The sequence below is a fragment of the Oryza glaberrima genome, chromosome 9 (assembly GCF_000147395.1).
Source record: "Oryza glaberrima chromosome 9, OglaRS2, whole genome shotgun sequence".
NCBI lineage: Eukaryota > Viridiplantae > Streptophyta > Magnoliopsida > Poales > Poaceae > Oryza > Oryza glaberrima.
Genome location: NC_068334.1, coordinates 11,891,625 through 11,913,817, shown reverse-complemented (window position 1 = coordinate 11,913,817; position 22,193 = coordinate 11,891,625). Strand labels below are relative to the sequence as shown.

General features: G+C 41.8%; 1 protein-coding gene and 1 pseudogene across 1 annotated transcript; one reads left to right on the top strand and one right to left on the bottom strand.

The window, feature by feature from the left end:
• Positions 1–586: 586 nt before the first annotated feature.
• Positions 587–9,271, top strand: LOC127783737 (putative E3 ubiquitin-protein ligase LIN-2; annotated as a pseudogene).
• Positions 8,988–13,925, bottom strand: LOC127783942 (DEAD-box ATP-dependent RNA helicase 22). The gene is made up of 7 exons (XM_052311098.1): positions 13,553–13,925; positions 12,497–12,784; positions 12,058–12,180; positions 11,257–11,687; positions 10,678–11,005; positions 9,875–10,027; positions 8,988–9,781 (listed from the first exon to the last, which is right to left on the bottom strand). Exons 1-7 carry the CDS (start codon positions 13,886–13,888, stop codon positions 9,698–9,700), a joined length of 1,743 nt encoding a protein of 580 aa, XP_052167058.1. The 5' UTR covers positions 13,889–13,925; the 3' UTR covers positions 8,988–9,697.
• Between the last annotated feature and the right edge of the window lie 8,268 nt (positions 13,926–22,193).

The following is a 22,193-nucleotide window of genomic DNA, read 5'->3' as shown; positions in this document are numbered from 1 at the left end:
TTCTAATCAAACTTCTTTAAGTTTGATTAAGTTTTTAGATAAAATTTAGCAACATCTATCACAGCAAATTAGTTTAATTAAAAAATAATATTTAATATATTTTAATAATATGTTTGTTTTTTAAAAAATATTTCTATATTTTTCTATAAAAATCAAGATGACTTATAATATAAAACGAAGGGAGTATATAATTTATTTCATACTTTTATAACAGGCTGGTCTTTGTACGAATTAAGAATTGAATTGGCATTTAGGTATGTAGGTTCTAATTAATTTATAGGCCATAATTAAATTATGGGAATTGTTATGCTTCTACCTGCTAAATGTTTTGGGGAAAATCCAAATAACCCTTACAAGTCAATGGTCTTTTCAATCTCCCCCTACAACTTAATGTGGTGCAAAGCACTCCCCATAGGTCTATTTTCTCTTCCAACTTCCCACCTATGTCTAGTTTTCGGTGATTCCTCGTCACACTAAGTGATTTCTAAATCTCTAGTGTGGTGAGCAAACATGTCCCCTGTGCCTTCTCGATGAATGCAACTGCCAGCAGAACCTGACCACAACCGTGGCATAGACGTCCTCGACGATGGTGCACCTGTCGTCGTCCAATGAACTGGAAATTTCATCCGCAGTTCTACCGCCGGTTTCCATCATGGCATCAACAACAAGCACTCATGTGTGGCCTACTCCAGAAGTACAAGCAGTACCACAGGTTTCGGTGATGGCCATGTTGGCTATTTCAACTACCCCACCATCGTGTGATCCTTCAACTATACTAGCATCTCCAAAGAAGGTAATGCTCATGGTGTTATTAATGTATTGGTTGTGCAACATATTCACAAGAGAATTTCTTTAGTGTTAGATCCAAATTTAATTGTTAGTGTAAGACCAATGTTCTGAGAAAATTTGTTCAAATCTCATGTGGGTATTCAAAACTTTTTTTTTTGAAACAAAAAGCGGCAAAAGACTTGCCGAATATATTAGAAGAAAGAAAGAGAACCCACATAGTTGTTACATATTACAGACTGCGCCACTGGGGGTGAGACGACTAAAAACAGATGGACAGTACTTGATAGGATTACAATTTCTCAGAATGTGGGAGAGGCAACTGAAAAACAAACTCACAACCCCTTAATGGGATTGGTTAGCTAGATCAAGCTGGGCAAGCCACTTGATTCTCAGTTTTGGAGATTTGAAGGAAAATCCTACGGTTATGCTCTAGCCATACATTCCACCAGGTTACCAGGAGGTCTCCCAAAATTATCTTCCTCTTGGCTATTGGAGAAATGTTGCAAAGCATCTCCCACCAATCCATCAAGGTGGGCGCTGAAGGATGCTGAGAAACCATATCATGGCCCTGCCACTGACAAACTTGGTTCCAAATGGCTCGTGTCTTCAAAGTCACTTCTACAAAGACTGCATATCCAATCATAGGGCCAATGTCTCTTCAACAATTTTTTTCACAGGGTAATCAAAACAGAGAATCCCCACATATTCCTAAAGTTGGAATGACTTTTGAATCAGAGGATCAGGCATATGAATTTTATAACTACTATGCTGGTAGGATCGGGTTTAGTATCCGAAAGAGTCACTCAAGATTGACACATGTTGAGGTCACAACGTCGTTTGGTATATGCCGATAAAATTTTTATTAGTCAGATGCGAGAATAAGCTGAAATGTACAATTTTTTCAAGCAGTGGTATGGAGGTACTCAGAATGTACCTTTTTTGCAAATGGATTGCAATAATCTTTTGGGTCGTGAGCGCAAGAAATATTTGGAAGTGAATGATGCACAAGAAGTTAGAAGACCCTTCCCTTTTCTTTATGCCATACAATTAGATGAAGAGGATGGTCAGATAGCTAATTTTTTCTGGGCAGACGGTTAGTCCATCATGGATTATACTTGCTTTGGTGGTGATGTTTTATTTGACACTACATTACAAACGAATAAGTTTGAAATGCTTTTTGCAGGGAATTTAACTATTTGCCACTATTTTCATTCGCCACTTATCCAATTGCCCCTCTTAGATTTGCCTCTCTTTATTTTTTGCCCTTCTAAGGTAATGGCTTTTTAACTAATTGCCACTTTGCTTACGTGGCTTGCAATCCTAAAAAGCAGAGTGGGACCCACAAATCAGCCTCTCCCCTTCACTTCATCTTCCTTATCCTCCAGCTCGCCAACGGGGAGGAGCCTGCTCCCAGTCTAGCATCCCTCCCTGCCTTCCTCCGAGCCTGGCGCTAGCAAGCTCCCGCGCACACATCTCCCTCTGCAAGTGTTGATGTGAAAACACGAGGCCTAGGAGATCTTCTTAACTCTAGTGCAGGTCCAAAACTCGCCTTTGGATATGCTAGCGTGCCAGTTGATTTGATCCTGCAATCAACAAGAAACAAAGACAAAGAAGCCGTGGTTAAATCCATAAACGATAGCCGATCGGCTAGATGCCGATGACATATCATTTATCTTTGAGCCGATGTCATATATGCATCGATCGGCAATCATTAATAAGTATGAAGGAACTAAATCTACTTGATCGGCTGTAGATATTAACAATATATAATCCCTTTATCGATATATACTTAAATCAAGTGATTGGGATAGATCGGTCGCCATGCCGAGACAGTATAAATCACTTAGATCGAAATATATATTAATAACAGGGCTAAATATATTCATAGCATAGCCGATCAGATAGATCTAGCATGTATCGGCTAATACTCCGATACCACTCTATATTAAGATGTTAAAACAAGTAAAATATACCAAACAAAAGCTTAATATATTCAAATGCAACAAGATCTTAATATAAAAGACAGATTTAACATGTCGGTAAAGATAGTTAAACCAGGTAAGATCGGTTGAAACCCCGATACTACCCTAATCGGCAACCAAAAGGCAGGCTAGAGATTGAGATTCTAATCATGACTCATAAGATCAAACTCAACTGATGCAGCTATAAGTATGAAAAGAAGGACAATATCTAGACAATCAAGCCGTTGGAAGTTTCATAGAGTGGTGGATATCCTATATAATCTAAGCCAATGTCGCTATTTAACCTAATCGGCTGCCTTCTACTGACAGATGTTAGCCGATTGTAGGTTAGATAGCGATATTGCCAGAGATTATGTAAGATATATGATAACTCGATGAATTACATAAGCAAGATTAAAGTATCATAAAGATAGAAGCACTAATCCCGAGAACGCAAGCCAGCATAACAAGTTTTACCTCTTGTTGAAGATCGAAACCGATGCAGCTCAACCCGAAAGCAAGAACTCGTCGAAACAAAACGAAAGCAAAAAGGGTGGCGATGCGCCGAGATTGTATTGAACGTGTGTTGTTTGATTACATGGGGCTCGGGTCTATTTATACCCGAGAATTAAAAGATATGTCCATATCGGACACGACTCTTATCTTTAACAAACTCTAAGATACCATAGGTTTTTGTGGCAGACTTTTGCCCAAACATATCTCTAAGGAAATTACATAAAATATCCTAATTAATAGATACAATTGCCTTCTCAGGACTCTATCCATGCATGGAAGTCATCATGAAGCACATCAACCTAAACCGACAACGTATGCTGTGTCATATTGCCAGAGTCGGCTCAATCGGCTAACCCCGTCCGACTCGAACTCCGCCGATCTTAGCCGCCGCCGATTCGGACTTCAGCCGATCCTCACTCTGTTTCCGGGACGATTTCCATCTTGATTTCTTCTCAATTTCTTCTCCATCTCTGATCCTTAGATTAATTTGGTCGTTAACAGCGAGCTCCCTCCCTCCCTCCAAGCCTGGTGCCGGCGAGCTCCCTCCATGCCCTGCGTCCCTCAAGCTCCGGCGGCCCTCTCCTCGGGGGCGGGCGCCCCCGCCTCTTGGCGGCGGTGCGGGTGCTTGGTGACAGCAGGCAGTCCTCCCTCCATGCCTGGCATCCCGCGAGCTCCGACGGCCCTCTCTTCGGTGATAGGGGATCTCGAGGAGCCCATCCGCCACCGCCACATGGTCCCGCCATCGCTGAGAGGAGGGCCGCCATCAACTGCCGAGGATCAATGAAGGGGAGGACGGCGGGGCTTGCTGGGCTGAAGGGAGAGAGGAAGGGGAGAGTTTGTGATACTGATAAGTGGGTCCCTCATTGATATTTACATTGGTTTGCCACATTGGCACACCACATGGGCAAAAGTGGCAAATAGTTAAGAGCAAAGCACTGAATTTTCAAGCGTAAAGCATCGTCCTTGCTTGTGGCACATTTATGAAAATGCTGGTAAACATCTTAGCCATGCAGTTTCTAAACATCATCAATTTCTTCCAGATTTCAAGAAATGTGTCTATGAAGAGAGGTTTCTGTGGCACACTTTGAAAGAAAATGGCATGAACTACTGAGTGCTTATAATCTTGAGCAAAACTCATGGTTGAAAAGCCTATATGATTTGCGAGAGTGGGCTAGCTTCTGTCTTCCGCCATGATTCAAAGTTTGTAATCTGAAATATTTAATCTCTGTAAAACGTTAAGAGTTTGCAAGGATTGTAGTGCAGATGCTATAAGCTGTGATTTGTTCAAATTGTAAGGAAATCGAGATCCCTTTGTAATTTGTACAATGTATTTTCCTATATAAAATACATTTGGCGTGTTAGGTGTTTGAAAACTTCATGTGTTAAAAAATGTGATTATTTATCTGATTCCATAGATAAATAAAATATGGAATATTGTGTAATCCGAAATCTTAAATTTTTGAAATCGTATAGTCCAGCATTATGCATCAATTTGATGTTGTCTGATGAATTGATAAATACTCCCCAAAATGTTTCGGCACTGGAGGCTACTGGTTATAATACAAAGCTGTATTAAAATTCAGTGCCCTACAGTTAAGTAGCTTTGTTAGTCCTGTTGGATCATTTCCAGAACACGCTGTTTTGAATTGTAGAATCATCTATTCAGTAATCCACGATCCCAGGCGACTTCGTCATCTCCACGATTCCCAGTTACTGCTCCTCGTCGGCTCCATGATCCCTGGGCGACTGCGTCGGCCACATGTGCAGGTCTGGGTTCGATGCCTACCCGGGTGGAACTGCGTCGGCCACATGTGCAGGTCTGGGTTCGATGCCTACCCGGGTGGGCGTTCGGTCTACCCGTAAATTTCGGTCTCGGTCTTCAGTTTTTCGGTTATTTCGGTTTTTGAAAAGTCAGGACCAAATTTCATCCAAAAAAATCAGGACCGATGAATCAGGACCCACCCCTACCGTGGAGGATTCTCCTGCCAGGGCAACTGCAGTTGCCGGTGATTTGGCTGCGATCAGACGCAGGAAGACAAACAGTCCTGCTCCTCCAACGACGATCTGACTATCGCGGACACACCATCGCCAAGGGGCGGATCTACAGTAGTATCACAGGTGTCATGTGACACCGACGACTTTTGACGAAAGCTATACTTAAACTGACTATCCATATATTATAACACTATATTCTAAATATAATTAGCATGCTATAACACCGATATATACGTTATGACACTAACAAACTAAATTTGTGGATCCGCCACTTATCGCCGATTGGTGAGGCGCACATCGCACCCGCTTCTATAGCCGCCAAGTCAAGGTTGAGTCGAGCTGACGAAGGCACGCGAGCCGAGTGGAGGATGGGCCACCACATATCACACACGGTGTGGAGAGCCGAGGAGAGCGCACCATTGGATCATGCACTTGTGCACGCGTCAGATATCTGGAACAGTGTTGCAGACGAGAAGGTTTGCAGCCAGTCTCAACCCGCCCCAGATCAGAATTTTTTCCCTTACTAGAAAAAAATGCCCGTGCGTTGCAACGGGTAAAAATATTTTAAAATTGATATACATTATCCAGCTTGCTTGGTTTTTTTAGTTGAATACTCCTTGGTTTTAGGCTGAAAGTCCCATTCATTTCTTTTCAACCCTCAGCCTTGTTCGCTAGCTCCATCCACTCGGCTTGCCTCTTTGGCACGGCCAGTGTTGGACTCAGGATGTTGCGGATGAAAAAATTTAGGTAAGGACGGACGAATCCTTACATACTTTTTTATTGTTAGGTACATATTAACACCATAAAAAGTGATCGTGGGCCCTTTGCATGTGCAGCAACCTTTTGTTTCTTTCATGGAAAAAAAGGGCATTAATTTTGTATACTTGAATATGTATTACATCCTATATATCGGTAAGCATATATTTATATATATTTTTGTGTATATAATATAATTATCTTTACTTTTCGAATTAAAAAATGGTTCATTATAAGATTTCAGAATCAATAATTTCAAATTAAAAAATGGTTCATTATAAGATTTCAGAATCAATCTGTTGAAGAAAGAGGTGCAATACTTTTGATTTTTCAGCAATGGGATGTGCATGGTAATATGATTTGACACGAGGGAAGGAAAGTAGACTTATTCTAGGATGGGCCCATAGACATAGTGCCAACAATAATAGGTGAAAAAATGCGGGAGATTTGACACGAGGAAGGGAAAGTAGACTTATTCTAGGAGGGGCCCATTAGCCCATAGGCATAGTGCTAGCAATAATAGGTGAAAAAATGTGGGAGAGGAAGGTGGGAATCGAACCCTAGTCGCCGGGATGAAAACTTTCGATGTTAACTATGTAGGCAGATTACTATATGTGCTACGAGATTACATGGAACTTACATATAGTATATAAACCTCGGTTTTGGAGTAGATTGAAAACTGTCCGATCCGTCTATTAATCAGATTAAAACAGATTTAGCTACACGTGTGGAACGGACGAAAAAAACGCCCGGAATCTTTACATATTTTTTAATTAGGTATAGAAATTTGGCCAGAGTCCGGCATCCACGGGGCCCATGGGACCCACGGGGTATGCATATGCATGGTGCCAGAACATATGCAGCGTGTTTAGTTCACGCTAAAATTAGAAATTTGATTCAAATTGGAATGTGACGGAAAAGTTGTAGGTTTATGTGTGTAGAAAAGTTTTGATGTAATGAAAAAGTTTAAAGTTTAAAGAAAAAATTGAGACCTAAACCAGTATGAGTTTTGAGTTCTGGGAGTCCGGACATAACTCGTCTGGCACCACGGCAAGAAGACGGAAAGGAAGCGTGCGCGCGTGACCAGGTTTGGTTTGCGGACTCGCGCTGGGCAGCACGACGCACGAAGAACGCGCTTGGCTTACACGAACGCTAGGTGCGGTGTGGTGCGGTGAGGCGACGCGCGCGCTGCGGCCGCCCTTCTCCACACGCACGTAGGCCGCGCAGTGCAAAGCCATGTGCGTGTGACCTTGATGGAGGTGGCCGCGCGCGTAGTACTAGCTTAGTACTGTTCTGCGTGCCGCTGCCGCCGAGGCCGAGCGCGTCCAGATTCACCCTCACAACCACGTCCCCCGTCTCGACGCCACCCTGTGCACGGAGGCCAGGGGAAGTCGTCGAGCGCGGCGCTAGCGTACGTGAGCGTTGGATTCGGCGAGAAATCCAGCGTGACGACTGATGAAGCCGTCGATCAGGTAGGCGTAGAACCTGCCTCCGATCGAGTCCGACCGCTGTGAGGCTCTGTCCATCCAGCTGACGACCTCGTCGTGGCTCTGAGAGGAGTCTCTCTCTTTTAAATAGAGAGAGGGGTCACCAGAATGTAACCATAGCGACTACAATATAGCGTAGACACGTATGGAGATAATGGCGGCGTGGCCATAGACTCGTAGCGGCTAGGTGATATATTGGTTGGGGAGGAGCGTCCATAATCAAAGCTCCGGGGATGTAGGCTTCGGCTGAACCTCGTTAACATAATTATTTTTTCTTGCATGCACAATTGATCATGCGCGGGAAATAGATCAAAATTCTGATAATTTACACATCAAAATCTTAGACTGGATGAACGGAGCAGACAACCAGACGAGTCAACGAGTTATGTGCCAATTTCTGACATCGTGGCTATTGATCATCCTATACTCGAGTTCTGGTGCGAACCTCTCTCTGCATTTTCAAATCTTTTTTATGCATATCATACTGATGTTTGCATAATTTTGTGTAAGTTTCTCGGTTGGCCTCTCCAGAGTGACACAAATGGCAATCAAGTATCCATTTTTGCCACCATTCCGAGCGACTTCCTCTGCCCACTGACGAGGCAGATCTTCAACCGTCCGGTCACAATCGAAACAGGTCAGACGTTCGAGCGGCATGCTATAGTGCAGTGGTTTGATAAAGGCATCAGGATGTGCCCAATAACAGGTCAAGAACTTGAAAGCCTGTCAATTCCAGACATAAACCGTGTGTTGAAACGATTGACCGATAACTGGAAGTCCGAACACTGCAAAACTCTGATCTCTGAAAGTACATGTCCTGAAGAGAATTTAACTGCAACATTCGTAGAGAATGTCCTTTCTGCCGAATGCGAGATGTCTGAAAAACTTGAGAAGGCAAGGCATCTTATGGCAATCGGTGGCATAGACTTTCTTCTGCATAGATTTCATGGAGAAGGAAAAGATGAGAAGGCATGAGCAGCCGAGATCCTTTTGCTCTGCATCAGGGCAGAAGGAAGCTGCAGAAACTACGTGGCCATAAGGCTTTGTAGCTCAAGTGTTGTGCAGCTTCTCCACAGTGAGGTGATTTCAGCACGGAGTTCTGCAGTTCGTCTGCTTGTTGAACTGCTTTGCCTGGTTGAATTGTTCCTACGTGGAATGCGCACGGAGTTGACAATGGAAACAATGAATCTGCTACTCGAGCATGTTCGACGCTCGCCAGTCGAAGAATAAGCTCTGGGTGCTGTTCTACTCCTGCATTTTGATCGTGCATTGGTATGCTGCTTTAGTCCAGCATCTTGTGTTGCACCTAATATTTATTGTCATTTTCATGAGCTTGATATGGATATTGCATTTGAAAGTACTACTAACCACCTAAATTTCTTGCTTCTTTTCTCTGCATGATCTATGATATTACTAAATTGCTACCCTTAGAGGAAAAATGTCTCTGAATAAATAACCAAGACTGTTACACAATTCAACTATGACAAGGCAATATACTGAACCTGTAGTCTGTAAATAATCTGGAAGGTGGAGCCACACAGAGAGAGCGTATACAGAGAAGAGGCTGCCAAGATCATCACACATTCTCTGAGATGCTCCCTGTCTGAAGAAAATGTCGTTGCCAACACCAGGAAAGCACTGCTGCTGCTGGGAGGGCATTTCTCCTTCTCGGGCGACCTCCTTGCAGAGGACCGGATGCTGAAACAAGCCGGCTTCGTTGACGGCTCACGTGTGGCGTGCAGCGTGCTCCACCCATTGGGTTCCTGATGTGTTAGCAGTAGTGGAACACCGTGTCGGTAAGGTCGCACAGGAGAGAACGACGCAGCACGCAGGCACTTGGCACTTGCCTTCAGTGCTGCCTAGCTGCAGCCTAGTACAGTTGATTCGTAAAGAGTGGCTCGCTAGTACTAGTACAAGATAAGTTAAGGATATGTCAGTAGAACCAAGATGATAAATTAAAATCGAAAACAAAAGGTTAAAGTGGACTAGCAACCTAACACTATAGAACAAATATATAGGGTCAAAATTTTCATAATATCTTTGCTTGTTCAATTTGTGTTTACCCAGATATATCTCCTAAAAATACAAACTATTTTCCACGAGAAATAGAAGGGAGAAAACTAAGACTAATGGGTCGAACTCAATAAACTATATATTAACTTGTCCTTCATAGAAAAAGAGAATATCACAACATTAAGATAATAATGCTGTAGATTTATGTAATGCTTGCTTCTTCAACTTGTTGCGGAAGCTCCTTTTTCTGCTGAATGCTTTCTCCTGAACAAACATATAGATAGCTTTCTGTAAGCATGTTTAATTGTTTCTAGGAAGATGTTATCAGTGAAAGGATGATGACTATATGAAGCTTACTACTGGCTGGGCCAACTCCTCCGCTTGACGGACCGCTCTCACAAGATCACGGTTTGCCTCTGTGTATAGGCTAGTCACTATCCCAGATTGACCAGCTCTGGCTGTGCGACCCACCCTATGCAAAAAATCAACAGCACAGGCAGCAAACTCCGCCTAGAGGTAACAAAAGGAAACATCCAATGAGATAACACCAAAAAAGAACTGTGATTGGATGGTTGGTAAATCTAATAAAAGACAGGATATAGACTTTCTACAGAGCAAGGATCCTCCATGTATACCTAGGATGATATGAACACACTTTGACAACAAAGTGGGAAAGGAGCATATTTAGGAAGTTGCAGGTCACCAAGAATAAAATTATAGTACAAGACCAACATCAGACAAGGTTTTCTTCCATCCTTGAGAGTTATATACCTCCTTATATTTGAGATATACCTTTCCATGAAAGAAGGTATCAAAACTAATGTTAAAGTTTCGAATGGAACTAGAAACTTGTTTTTGTATATGTTATTGACCTTTTTTTTTTCGTTTTTTGAGTGGTACAAGTATGTATGTTAGTTGGGAGGTATATACCTATAGGGTGGAGGTATATATATACCTCCTAACTAACACTATATTACTATATTGTACATATACCTCCCTGTACCTCCCAAGAATAAGGAAAACCTTGTCATTGTCAATCATAAATTTATCTTCTAATCAGTTTAATCAATTTATTTCTTTAGCACTAAAACAGTAGGGATGTATATATATCTCTTCAATGATGGGACAGAGGATGATATTTTATAGAAGTCAGATCATACCTGAATGACATGAGAAACATTTGGTACATCAAGGCCACGAGCAGCAGCATCTGTGCAAACAAGCACACCACCATTTTCCCGAAAAGATTGTAAATTCTTGGCCCTTTCCTCAAGGGAGCTATCACGATGGTATAAGATGCATGGGACACCAACACGCTGCAATATATCAGAAACTGAATTTGCAGCATCAACAGTGTTTGTGAACACCATAGTTCGATTTGGACCAAGTTTTGTGTCATGAACTTCACTCTTGAGACCATATTTCACTGCATCCAGAAGAGCTGATACTTGTGTATCAGCAGAGACCTCTATCCATCTTCGCTCCAATCTGCATGTATGGCACACTGCATATCAGATATGTGGGGATTATGCTAGCAATATCAAATGAAATATATCAATTTGGGATCCTATCTCTCTGTCTAAAAGAACTGAGGTTCTATAAAATATATCACCTACTAAATGTAATACCATGAAATCTACCATGCTGAACAAACAACCAAACAAATCGGAAGTACAGTAACTATATATCTCAATACAGAAGATTCAGAAACTTGTAGTTTTGTAAAACAATGTGCATACCTGGGATTGTGGCGGTGAAGATATGCACCACTAACCCATACAGCATTAGGAAACATACGCTTCAACACACCACCGGCAGTCTTTTTGCCACTTTGCGGAAGGGTGGCAGCAACAAAGACATACTGCTTGCTGCGTTTATAAACTTTTCTGACCCTTCTCCAATCCTTCTTGTGTGCTCCAATATGAGCATTCTCCACATTGACTGGTCTATGTTGAACAAGACCATCTTCATTTTCCTCATCATCAACACTAAGTTCAGCACTCTCAGAGTCTGAATCCTCACAATATTCATTAGTATCACCAAGTGATATTTCCTTTCCAGAATCTTCCATCCTAGACAGTAGCTTTTCATCAAATCGCAGCATGTGGATGAGACGAATGACCTGATTTTCAAAACTTCCACAGAGTAGCATGTCTGCCTCATCAAATACCTATCAAATCAACTGCTATTAGGAACCTTATGTAGCCCAGAGATCAAACTGTGCAATCTAAACATGTCTTGATACAAGCCAGACATACATGAAAAATGAAGATTAGGAAATTATGTCAAACAAGAAAAATTCCACATATTTGCATCTTAAATTTTTACTTTGAGATTGTTTCAGATACATTGTTTAGTACAAGTGACAGGAGGAAAAAAGAACTAACCTATAGTTGCCTAATTGTTTCAGCGGATCAATCAGGAAAAGATCTCTAGCCTAGCTTTGCAAAGCATTTTCAAAAAATCAATTGATAAAATAAATTGCAATAATGCCTAGATAAACAGTACAAAAAAGTTATAAGATCTGCTCAAGTACTTACTATGAATTTTACATTACGTAGGAATCTCTCCCTCCTCCTCTTTTCTGGGTCATAGTCAAACAGATAATTTAACAGAGCAGCTGGAGTGGCTACAAGAATATCAGGCCGAACAATGGGCCAACCCTGAAATGTGCAACGTAAATTAAGAAAACATAAACAATGATTATTAAGCCAGAATAAGTTTTATAACTGTAGCATCAAATGAGGCAACGAGCCATGTAAGGGTTATGTAGCATTAGCAAATAGGAACAGAAAAGCCTTAAATGACACCCAATGTTGACTCACAAATTGATCAAAACACAGAGCTAAAATTTTCAATGGGCATCCAGTTGTAAAAAGTGAGGCAGACAATTTCATAATCATCCGAAAGTAGAACAGAAACAATGACATGAGTTTACCATGTTATCAATTAGCATAATGATGGACATGTAGAGTATACCTTTGGTCCACAAACTGCAGCAGCACTTTTAAGTGGTTCACCAGACTCATCAACCAAAGAATTAGCCATGCGAACAACTTGCTCACACAGCATTACATTGGGACAGAGGACCAACGCAATATTGGGTGACCCTGAGGTAATGTCCTGAGAATTACCATCTTCTGCGGAAATTGATTTAGAGCACAGTTTTTCAATCAATGGAACAAGGTAACCATGTGTTTTGCCGCTCCCAGTCTCAGCAGCAACAATTACATCGTTTGTTGTGAGAACGTGTGGTATACAGGCTGCCTGCATTCAGCATTTGAAGTAATCCGTAAGCACTCATTTGGTGTAGCACAAATCTCTTGAGGGCAATTAGAAAAATGCATATACAGATCCCTAATGGTACATAGGTCCTAGAAAGAGTATTATTCCATTATCACCACGCAGATAAATTAGCATTCAAATGCTACAGTAAGTAAATACTATGCACGGTTCTGATCATGAGCTGAACTCTGATAACACTCAGTATCTTGCAAGATGAAATTTTTAAAAGAACGATGTAGGTAATTGTAAGTTTGAAACTACTTTGGAAAAAGGCAGAGATATATGGTCATTGGCAAAGCAATTGGTTTGGCCAGCATTGTAATCCTAGAATGCACACACAACATGAGCACCATCTGAATTCTGAAAGGTCTAATATTCAGTTACTCATCTAACTAATTGTTGCATGTAATTTCAGTCCATGATGTAACAAGTTAAATACTGTAACATTTAGTACAAATGAAAAATGGGGATTCTGCGTTACAAGGACAAGATTATTTCCCCAAGATAAATGGGCTGAGAAATGATTTTAACTTTCCAATCCCGATAAAACGCCCAACTTGACAGGTTTGGTCAGCATGCCACATTGTCACTTAGTTGACTCACTTCACATGAAGACTGATGCTCATGCAGTAATTCTAGAAGAACAAAGTGTCCAGGTTATATCTAGAAACTGAACATTTGGTTCCAAATAAGCAGAAAGGCAAAGCACGCGAACTCAGGCATTTCGTCGAGCACGTAGCATCACCGCACCTGCACAAGCGAAGGCCTCGCGAGGCCGGCCCCGTGCAGCGCGGAGGCGAGGCGGTCCGATACGCCGAGGGACTCCCACGACGTGCTCTCCTCCGAGAAGAAGCCGTCGCCGTCGCCGTTGCCCCCGGCGCCGGCGTCGTCGGCCTCGGCGGCGGCCGTGGCGAGCGCGCGGGGCCTGGAGAGGAGGCGCCAGGGCGGAGCTGGATGCTGCGACGGCGCGAGGAGGAGGAGGAGGCGGCGGCGGGCGGCGGGAGGAGGAGGAGGGGAGGGCGCGAGGTGAGGGAGCCTCGCGAGGCGGAGCGCGAGCGGCGCGTGGCGGAGGTGGTGCAGCGCCATCGATGGCGAGGTAGGGGATGAGTTGGGTTGGGTTGGGTTGGGCTGGGCCGAGTGATCGAGAGTTCGGTTTTTCGCTAGGGCCAGTATGTCACTGACATGTGGGTCGGGCGTATTTCTATATGTCAAAAATGCGAAGATTGCTGCCAAAATTGGTCTCGTACAACTACAAATCAAACCCGCACCGACGCTCCGAACTCCAACGACACGTCCAAGAAAAATGATCTCTTGTCGAGCGTGCTCATCACCTCCACCTTCGCCCGTTTCAAAGAGGTCCGCTCCTATCTCGAGGCTCCATGTAGTACATAGCGACCAAGAACAGCTCTCCGTCGGATTACACCACCCTAAACACCATTGTGGAGTGCCCCGCCGACGTGTGCTCCGTGTCGTTGGTCGCCATGACCGTGAACTCGGGGGCGCCGCCCGCCGGCGAGAGCTCGAGAGCCACGATGACGAGCTGGTTTTGTGAGTCATCATCCACGCTGTAGAATCTGCCCCCCACCGTCGTGAGCCTACACCATACTATAGCAACTGCAGCAGCCTAAAACTGTCGGTGAAAGGTACGAAACTGTCGCGGATGCCATTTGTCAACAACCAGCTCTTGGGTATTTCCTGTTGGGGTTGCTATGTCGGGGATGTGATCTCATTGTTGACAGTCATGTCGTGGTTCTTGTTTACTGACTGTCCACATTGTTGGGGTAACTTGGTGTCAAGCTGTCTCAACATGGTGTCCAACTAGCCCCCTTCTATGACTACAATGTTAGAAAATTCAACATACACAGTCACAAGTAGCAAAATAAAACAAGGGTATTATAGCAGTATCCACAATAGGTATGTCATGGATACAGATGCTTCCACGATAGCACGGTCAGAAATCAGTGGATATTACTTTAGAATTATGTTTATTATAAATGAACCACTGCCATTTCTAACCATTTTCATAGCACTACACTTTTCAATACTATTACATACTACAACCAGTGATCTCATGACTTAATTAATTATATCACATATAGTCAGAAATTGTACTGACATTAGGTTTCACAATAAAAACATAAATCATCATTCCTAAATAAAAGTAATTGTCTTGCACTAAGGATAAGTAAATTGAAGTTCCTAACCAACATAAAACAGTGAGTACTACTTTGTATAAGTATAATCAACTATAACTGTAGCAACGAACGGTTCTTATATTCCAAGTAAACTAAAGAATGGATCAGGAGTTTCATCAACATCATCATAGTTTCCATCATCAGCATAATCATCTTCACTATCAACATAGTCGCCATCTCTCCCTCGCTTACTGTTGCCTTGATTAGTAGCATGGGCAGTTTGTTGGCTAGAATAACCAAATGTGCTTCCATCCATGCGTTGTAACGCCACATTTTCAGAGTTGTTTCCCATGTCACCCTAAAAGGATAAAGGATCAGGTGACAATGTATCCCTCCAATCTCCAATTTAGCTAACAGTACAAAAATGTCTTCTAAAGATGTTTGAAACAGATACACTCTACTTGGAAAGTGTTCTATGGATAGGTTAATGTCTATATGGTTCAGCATATGAAACAATGGTTTAGTTGTTGTACAAGCTAGTTTTTAGTCTCATGTGGTGGTCATTGATGACTTCAGTTTTTTAGGATACATCACATCAAGCAATTCTATCCCTCAATAAAAGCTCTAAGTAAAAAAGCTAGAATAATGTTAAATATGTGGAATGATATGTCATACTATATCTAATCAACACATTATCTTTAATTATGTATGTAACATATATGCATAATCCGGTATAGTGTGGGTAAAAAAAAATAGCTAGGGTAATATAATGTTCGAGGGTCATATTGGTTTACACTTGAGAAGACAAAGAAATTGCTATTGACTAAGTTCCACAATTTAATTGACAAATGATTATTAGTTTTTTACTTTATCAGTCATTCTGAAAAAGGAACTATAGATTTGTTAATACATGTTCATTGTTGCTCAAGCCAGCATCTTGTTGGCTGCAGTTTCCACTATTATTTCCATCTATTTGGTTGAACACATTTCTGGAGCTATTCTCTGTAGCATTCTACAATAAAAGAAAATATGATACCATTAGTCAAACATATATATTTTAAATAGAGATGGATGAATGCTCCAAAAGTAGTACAGATCTGCAGTAGAAAACTTTTTTCAGAATATTCTTACCTGCTGAGTAGTTGGAGATGAATGGCTAGGAAATAATGCAGCCAAATTGATCTGAGGTGGAGGTGTACTTGCAGATCCATTCATCATATACTAATAAGAATTCATTAGGCAATAGTTAGACACGTTCACATTGCGGTAAAAACAAAGAAGAACAGTAATATAGTATCATGAAAAGAGGAATAACCTCCTTTATCTGATTATTGAAATCAGATAGAGCATTTTGTATTTATTGGCAATCCTCTTGTCGCTAACGCTTGAAATTAGCAAGCTCTTGATGTAGTTCAACCTCTATTTGGCTAGGTCTAACTGTGAAGTGTGAGAAGGATGAGCATTTGTGGATAATTGCACTTCTGAGCTATCAATTGCACCATCCGCCATTGCAAACTTCCCATGTGCCTTGCGTCCAGTGCATTCGTACATAATCTGTGCATCCAAAGGGGCCCTTGCCCATATAACATTTGGTCCATGTGCTGCTTGCATCCCATCACGGTACTTGTCCTAACACCAAGAAATGTTATAGACAAATCACTCACATTAATCATAAGGTAATGGTTGGGTCTAATACCATATTTTCCTGAGCACGCTCATCAGGAATAGGAGGCAAATCATTGCCTTGACCTTCAGCCACTGCTTGTTTAGATGCCCCCATGTGCACAGTATATGCCTCAATTATGCTAAATGACCTGCCATAAATTCTCTCCTACAAATTGAATAATATAATAAGTTTGTTCAATGGTTTTTTTTATAAGTAAACAACAAGGTAGCTAACATAAACTAAGTGGTTACCAGAATTTGTTGAGTGCGTGCAACAGAGCTTGAGCCCCCACGATTGGTAGATTTAGGTCTACTTTGGCGTGCATTCCTCTTCAAAGTACTCAGTCGCTTGAAAGAATCTGAAGTCCACCAATTGCTTAGTGCTTCCCAAGCATCAGTATTTTATCCACATGAAAGGAACTCGTCGGTACAAATTTGCTTCCAAGTGGACTAATTTTGCTTCATCAAAACTGATAATTTCCTTCAAGATCTCTATGTGACATGCCATTACAGCATAAATTCTCACTTGGTATATCTCTTGTGTTGCCAACTTTTCACAACATTTTTCAAGAGTTTTAATCCATTTCTCCTTAAGGTCAGGTTGATCATCAGGCCATTTATATCTTGCCTAATGGACACACATAAATATGACATACAGTAAAATTAAACCAGGTAATTCTATCAGGTACGTGTTAGCAAAAAAAAATGATGTAAATGGTGCCACATACTTACCATAAAGTCATTCCTTACTTTGTGAGCACAAGTGTCATCTTGTGGTCCTTTCATGCACCCGTGACGCTATTTTTTAGCAAGAACATCACATGGTTGCTTCAATGATCTATCACGCACAATCTGAGAGTAGTGATGCTTTAGCACAGCCCCAAGAATGGTATTGGGGACACGACCTTTTGGGTTAAATGGCAGCTCTTTCCAATTTCTGCATGCAAAGAGCTCAATTTCACATTATATGATTTTAATACATGTATAGAAAATATAATGAAAGTGTATCATGAACAAATAAGCTTAAACCATTTCCTTTGGTACTCACATTTACATTGTCTCGTAAATTTTTGCAGGAATGTATTAAACCTACATTTTTACATGGAGATTCGGACACAGAACTTTACGTGGATTACTAGTAATCGTGCACGTGCAATGCACGTTATGGCCGTTATTTGATTGAACCGCCTATGTACATTTATGTGTAGAATGTTTAAAACATTTGATATCTAATTGTGCACAACAGTGCTTACTATTTTCTGGAAAAAAAAGATAATAGTGATTTGAAGTTCTTTTTCTATACTAACCATTAACCCAACTGAAGAACATCAGGGCAAGATATATACTATCTTTGACCAACGACAATAAAAGAACAATGGGAGACAGATGACAAATATCACTACCCCCAAACCTTTATGCCCCAAAATTTGATCATATCGGTCACATCAGTTGCCAGGTGAAGAAATATACATTCAAAGTTTCTATTGCATGTACCAATTTACAACAATAAGTAAATACCATTTGATTGGATCTTGAGCAATCCAATTAATCAACTTTGTATAAGTAGTTTTGCAACTCCATAGTGTTACAAATAAGCAAGTGCTAAGCATCTAACAATAAAGAAACAAAAACCCTTAAATGATCATTTCTTAATTCACACGATCCTCGTTTTCAAACATTTTTCATGAATATGAAAAAAAAACAAGAACAATACTATATGGGAAATCAAAGCTAAATATCAAGAAGTGTTCATAGTTCTCACAAGCTCCATTCTGTCCCAAAGGAGGCTTACCTTGCTCCAAAACAGATTCGGCTTACCAACTTGTAGTTTTCACCGAATCACCGTGTTCAATGCCGATTACTTCAAATAATAGAGGTTATTCTTCTTAATCTCTGGTCATGGACGACAACTTGCCTCTCGATCACTGTCATTGTTGGTGGACACTACCAATTGAACAAAAGACTCCCAATATCACTTCTGTCAACAGTATAGATCCAACCATGTCAGTGCACGAACCAACTTCAAATACCAGAAATATATTGAATATTTCCCTAATTAGTTTGCTTCAGCACCTCAAAACCTTCCTTCATAATCCACAGTTATGAGCCTTCATGTTGGCTATACTGGGGATGGAAATTAAATTTAAGTCATCTACATTAGAAGCTATGAAAATTATTTTGATCAACAAATTACGATTCCTAAGGATGACGGTAACTAAACTTCTTCAAGATAAGGTGGCAAATGGAGAGATGATTATAAAATTTATATTCTTGAAGAAAGCTATATATAACTTAAACCAGGTCATAAAAAAATTCTTTATTAGCAAATATCTACTATTCTACTCCATAATATATTAGATGTTTCCTACTTTGGCATTTCAGTATAGTTTCTTTCAGATTGTTGCATTTATAGCTAAGGAAGACACAATGCAATGCAAATACTAAGAGTGCACAAAGTGAGCTGGAGAGGTGAAATATCATCTGGTAAGAAAACAGAGTATTTGGTAACTTAATAGTCTCACATTATTCCAATGATAAAATAAAGGCATTGTGTAAAAACCATAAACTAAAGCATTTAACAAAGTTAACAGGAAAAAAAAGTTTTCCCTAAACAAGAAAGTATCAATTTGGTATTTAGATCCAAAGCATGATCAGATCCTTCGCATCAATTCTTCACTTTGTTTGCTAAACTAATATGCATGAATCAATCTTCCCTTTGTTTGTTAAACTAATATAAATGCATCACCTTACAGACTATTATTCCTTCAAGCCTTATTACTCATCATTCCTTTCTGTTGACTCTTCTCAGTGCATATACACATGTAGAAAAATAAATTGACCGAGCCAAGGATCAATAGCATGAATCCAACAAATTCGTGCCACAGAGCTGTATATACAGTTTGCCAGTGTTATGATGATCCATATATTCAGATGGAAACTGAGAACTGAACTAAATTGAAAAATTATGAACTTGCCTGTGAACAAATTGTACATGCATAATTTAATTCCTTTGGAAACAGAATTGCAGCAAAAAGAAAAATATAATGACCTCTACTTTATGCTCACTTGCTCTACAAGGGGTAATTGTTTAACCAGACAAGAAAAGCAGAAATTGGGTGAGACATTTTCTTGAAGTTAGCAACACCATATCTTTTTATACTCAATTTAAATACTTTCATAATTCCTTAAATCTGAACAGTAAAAAAAAAAGAAGAAAGGCAATACTTTGTTGTACCTGAAGCCTTTAGAGTATGTATTGTGATCTCGAGGTTGGTGGACACCCCAAAGCCATCACCTCTGAAGCTACTAACAGAGCCATCTCCAGTATGTATATATCTGTATCTCCAAGTTCCATTTCCCTGTAACTCATTGGCTGTGGGCAATTCCTTGCGTACTAACAGATACAAGTGAGGGAAAAAATTTCCAATTCAACCACAGAATAGAAAACAGCCACTCTACAACGTGGACAAGTGCACAACAACAAATTGACCGCTCATTTCAGTTGCTGGCACATCGTAATAATTGTGCACACCCGAGCGCAAGGAAAGCAAAGCGGTTTCTGTGGTTCTTATCCTCCCAAGACAGTCTCCCAAAGTCCCAATCATCAACATCCAACTTGTCATAACAGTAGTAGTTGTAGAATGCGAGGGAAGCATTTCAATGCATGTCATGCATTGGGTAATTTCATCAACCATCTTGTGTGCATAAAGAAAATATTTAACACCTAATTCCAAGCAGTAGAAGGAAGAGCAGGAAATGGATAAGGCGTAGATCAGCATCAGAAATATATGCAGAGAGATTACATTAGTAAAAAAAAAACAGCTTTGAACAATCTCCTCATAGGTAAAAAAAGAACAGAAATCTGTCACCATGCCTGTTGTTTCCGCGAGATTGCCAGCATCTCCGGTCGGCTAAAAATTACAACCGACATCTCACGTTCTCAGCTGGAGAGCTGCATTACAATAGCCCATGGTTAGCATTACCAATATAGCATAAATCTCATAGCAATCGACCACAAACAAATCAAAGAAATTTAATGACTCACATGAGTTGGCTGGTGGTTTGTTGACGGAGAGCAGGTATTGACAGGAGGAGCTGCGACGACGAAGATTGAGTGTGTGCCCAACTGGCCATGGAGATTGAGGGTGCATCGGCGGCACAGATGAGAAGATGGCTGGTTCAGTTGGAGAAGTGCTCCATAGCGCTAGCCACGCACGGCATGGAGGAGAGGGGACATTGATCTGTCATTCATGGAGGAGAAGGGGATCGAGATGGAGTTACCGGTGCATGGAAGGAGATCATCAGGGGATGAAATGCGTGGTCTCGTGTCGCGAGAGCCGAGAGGAGACCGTCGGCCGGAGCTTGGGCGTGAATCTAGGGGGGTCGCGCGGTGTCCGGCAAGGAGGTGCCAATCGCGGTGACTCGCGACCTGCGGCAAGGAGGTGGGAGGAATAGCGGCGTATGTATCGTACCGGCACCGGCGGTAGCACCGGAGTCATTGGTGGAAGGCCGGAGGCGCAGCGGCGCTGGTCCGGGTCTGCCTGGTGGAGTTTGTGAAGCATCTAGGCCTCCGGTGTTAATTTTGGTAATTAATGACAAGCACTAATTGTGGACTAACCGTTGTCTTTGAACTATACATTTTAAAGTTAGGTCCACGTCATATGTACGCATGGATGATTATCGATGGATTAAAATTGACGGCGCAAAGCAAAGGGAAAGAATACGGTAAAACTAGCGCTTTAATTTAGAATTGATTAAGGTGTAGGGCGATCAAATTTGCTAGTTTAATTTTAGTTTCGCCGTACTATTAAGAGGGGTAATGACCTAGCAAAGAGATGATTTTAATTGCCACATTAGGTCATTGCATTTTCATTTGTGCTCTCTTTTTCATTACACACACATTCACTTGCAAATTCACTGGGTTCGGCCTGACCAGGGGCGGTCAGACCGGCCACATAGTGGCGGTCTGACCAGCGTGCCCTGGCCGGTCTGACCGGCCCCGCAGGCGGTCTGACCGGCGGCACTTTCCCGGTCAGACCGGCCCCCTGGAGGCCGAGATGATGCTGCTCGGGATGGCCGATACAGAGCCGACGGAGCCGTAGTCGGTCAGACTGAGCTGATGGCGGTCTGACCGAGCTGAGGCCGGTCTGACCGGCCACCCCATGTCGGTCTGACCGGTCAGGCCGATGGGGCCCTCTGACAGCACTTCAACGGCTAGTTTTCTAGCCGTTGCAGAGTAGCACGGTTTGACCGGCCACATACCTTCGGTCAGACCGGCAGAGCACAAAGTTGGGGGATTTCGCCACCAACGGCTAGTTTTGGTGGGTGGGAGTATAACTACTCCCTCACCAGCAGCAAGGGGGCTCTCTTGGCACCCAATTCAATTGCATACACCCCTTGCACCTCTCTCACACTCACTTGAGCTTTGTGTTCATCCATCTAGTGTGTTAGAGGGTTATTTAGTCAAGAGTCAAGTGCATTTGCTTTCATTGTAGAGCTAGTGTGGCACTTGATCATCTCCACACCGGGTCATTGCTTGTTACTCTTGGAGGTTGCCGCCTCCTAGACGGCTTGTGGAGGAATTGCCCGGT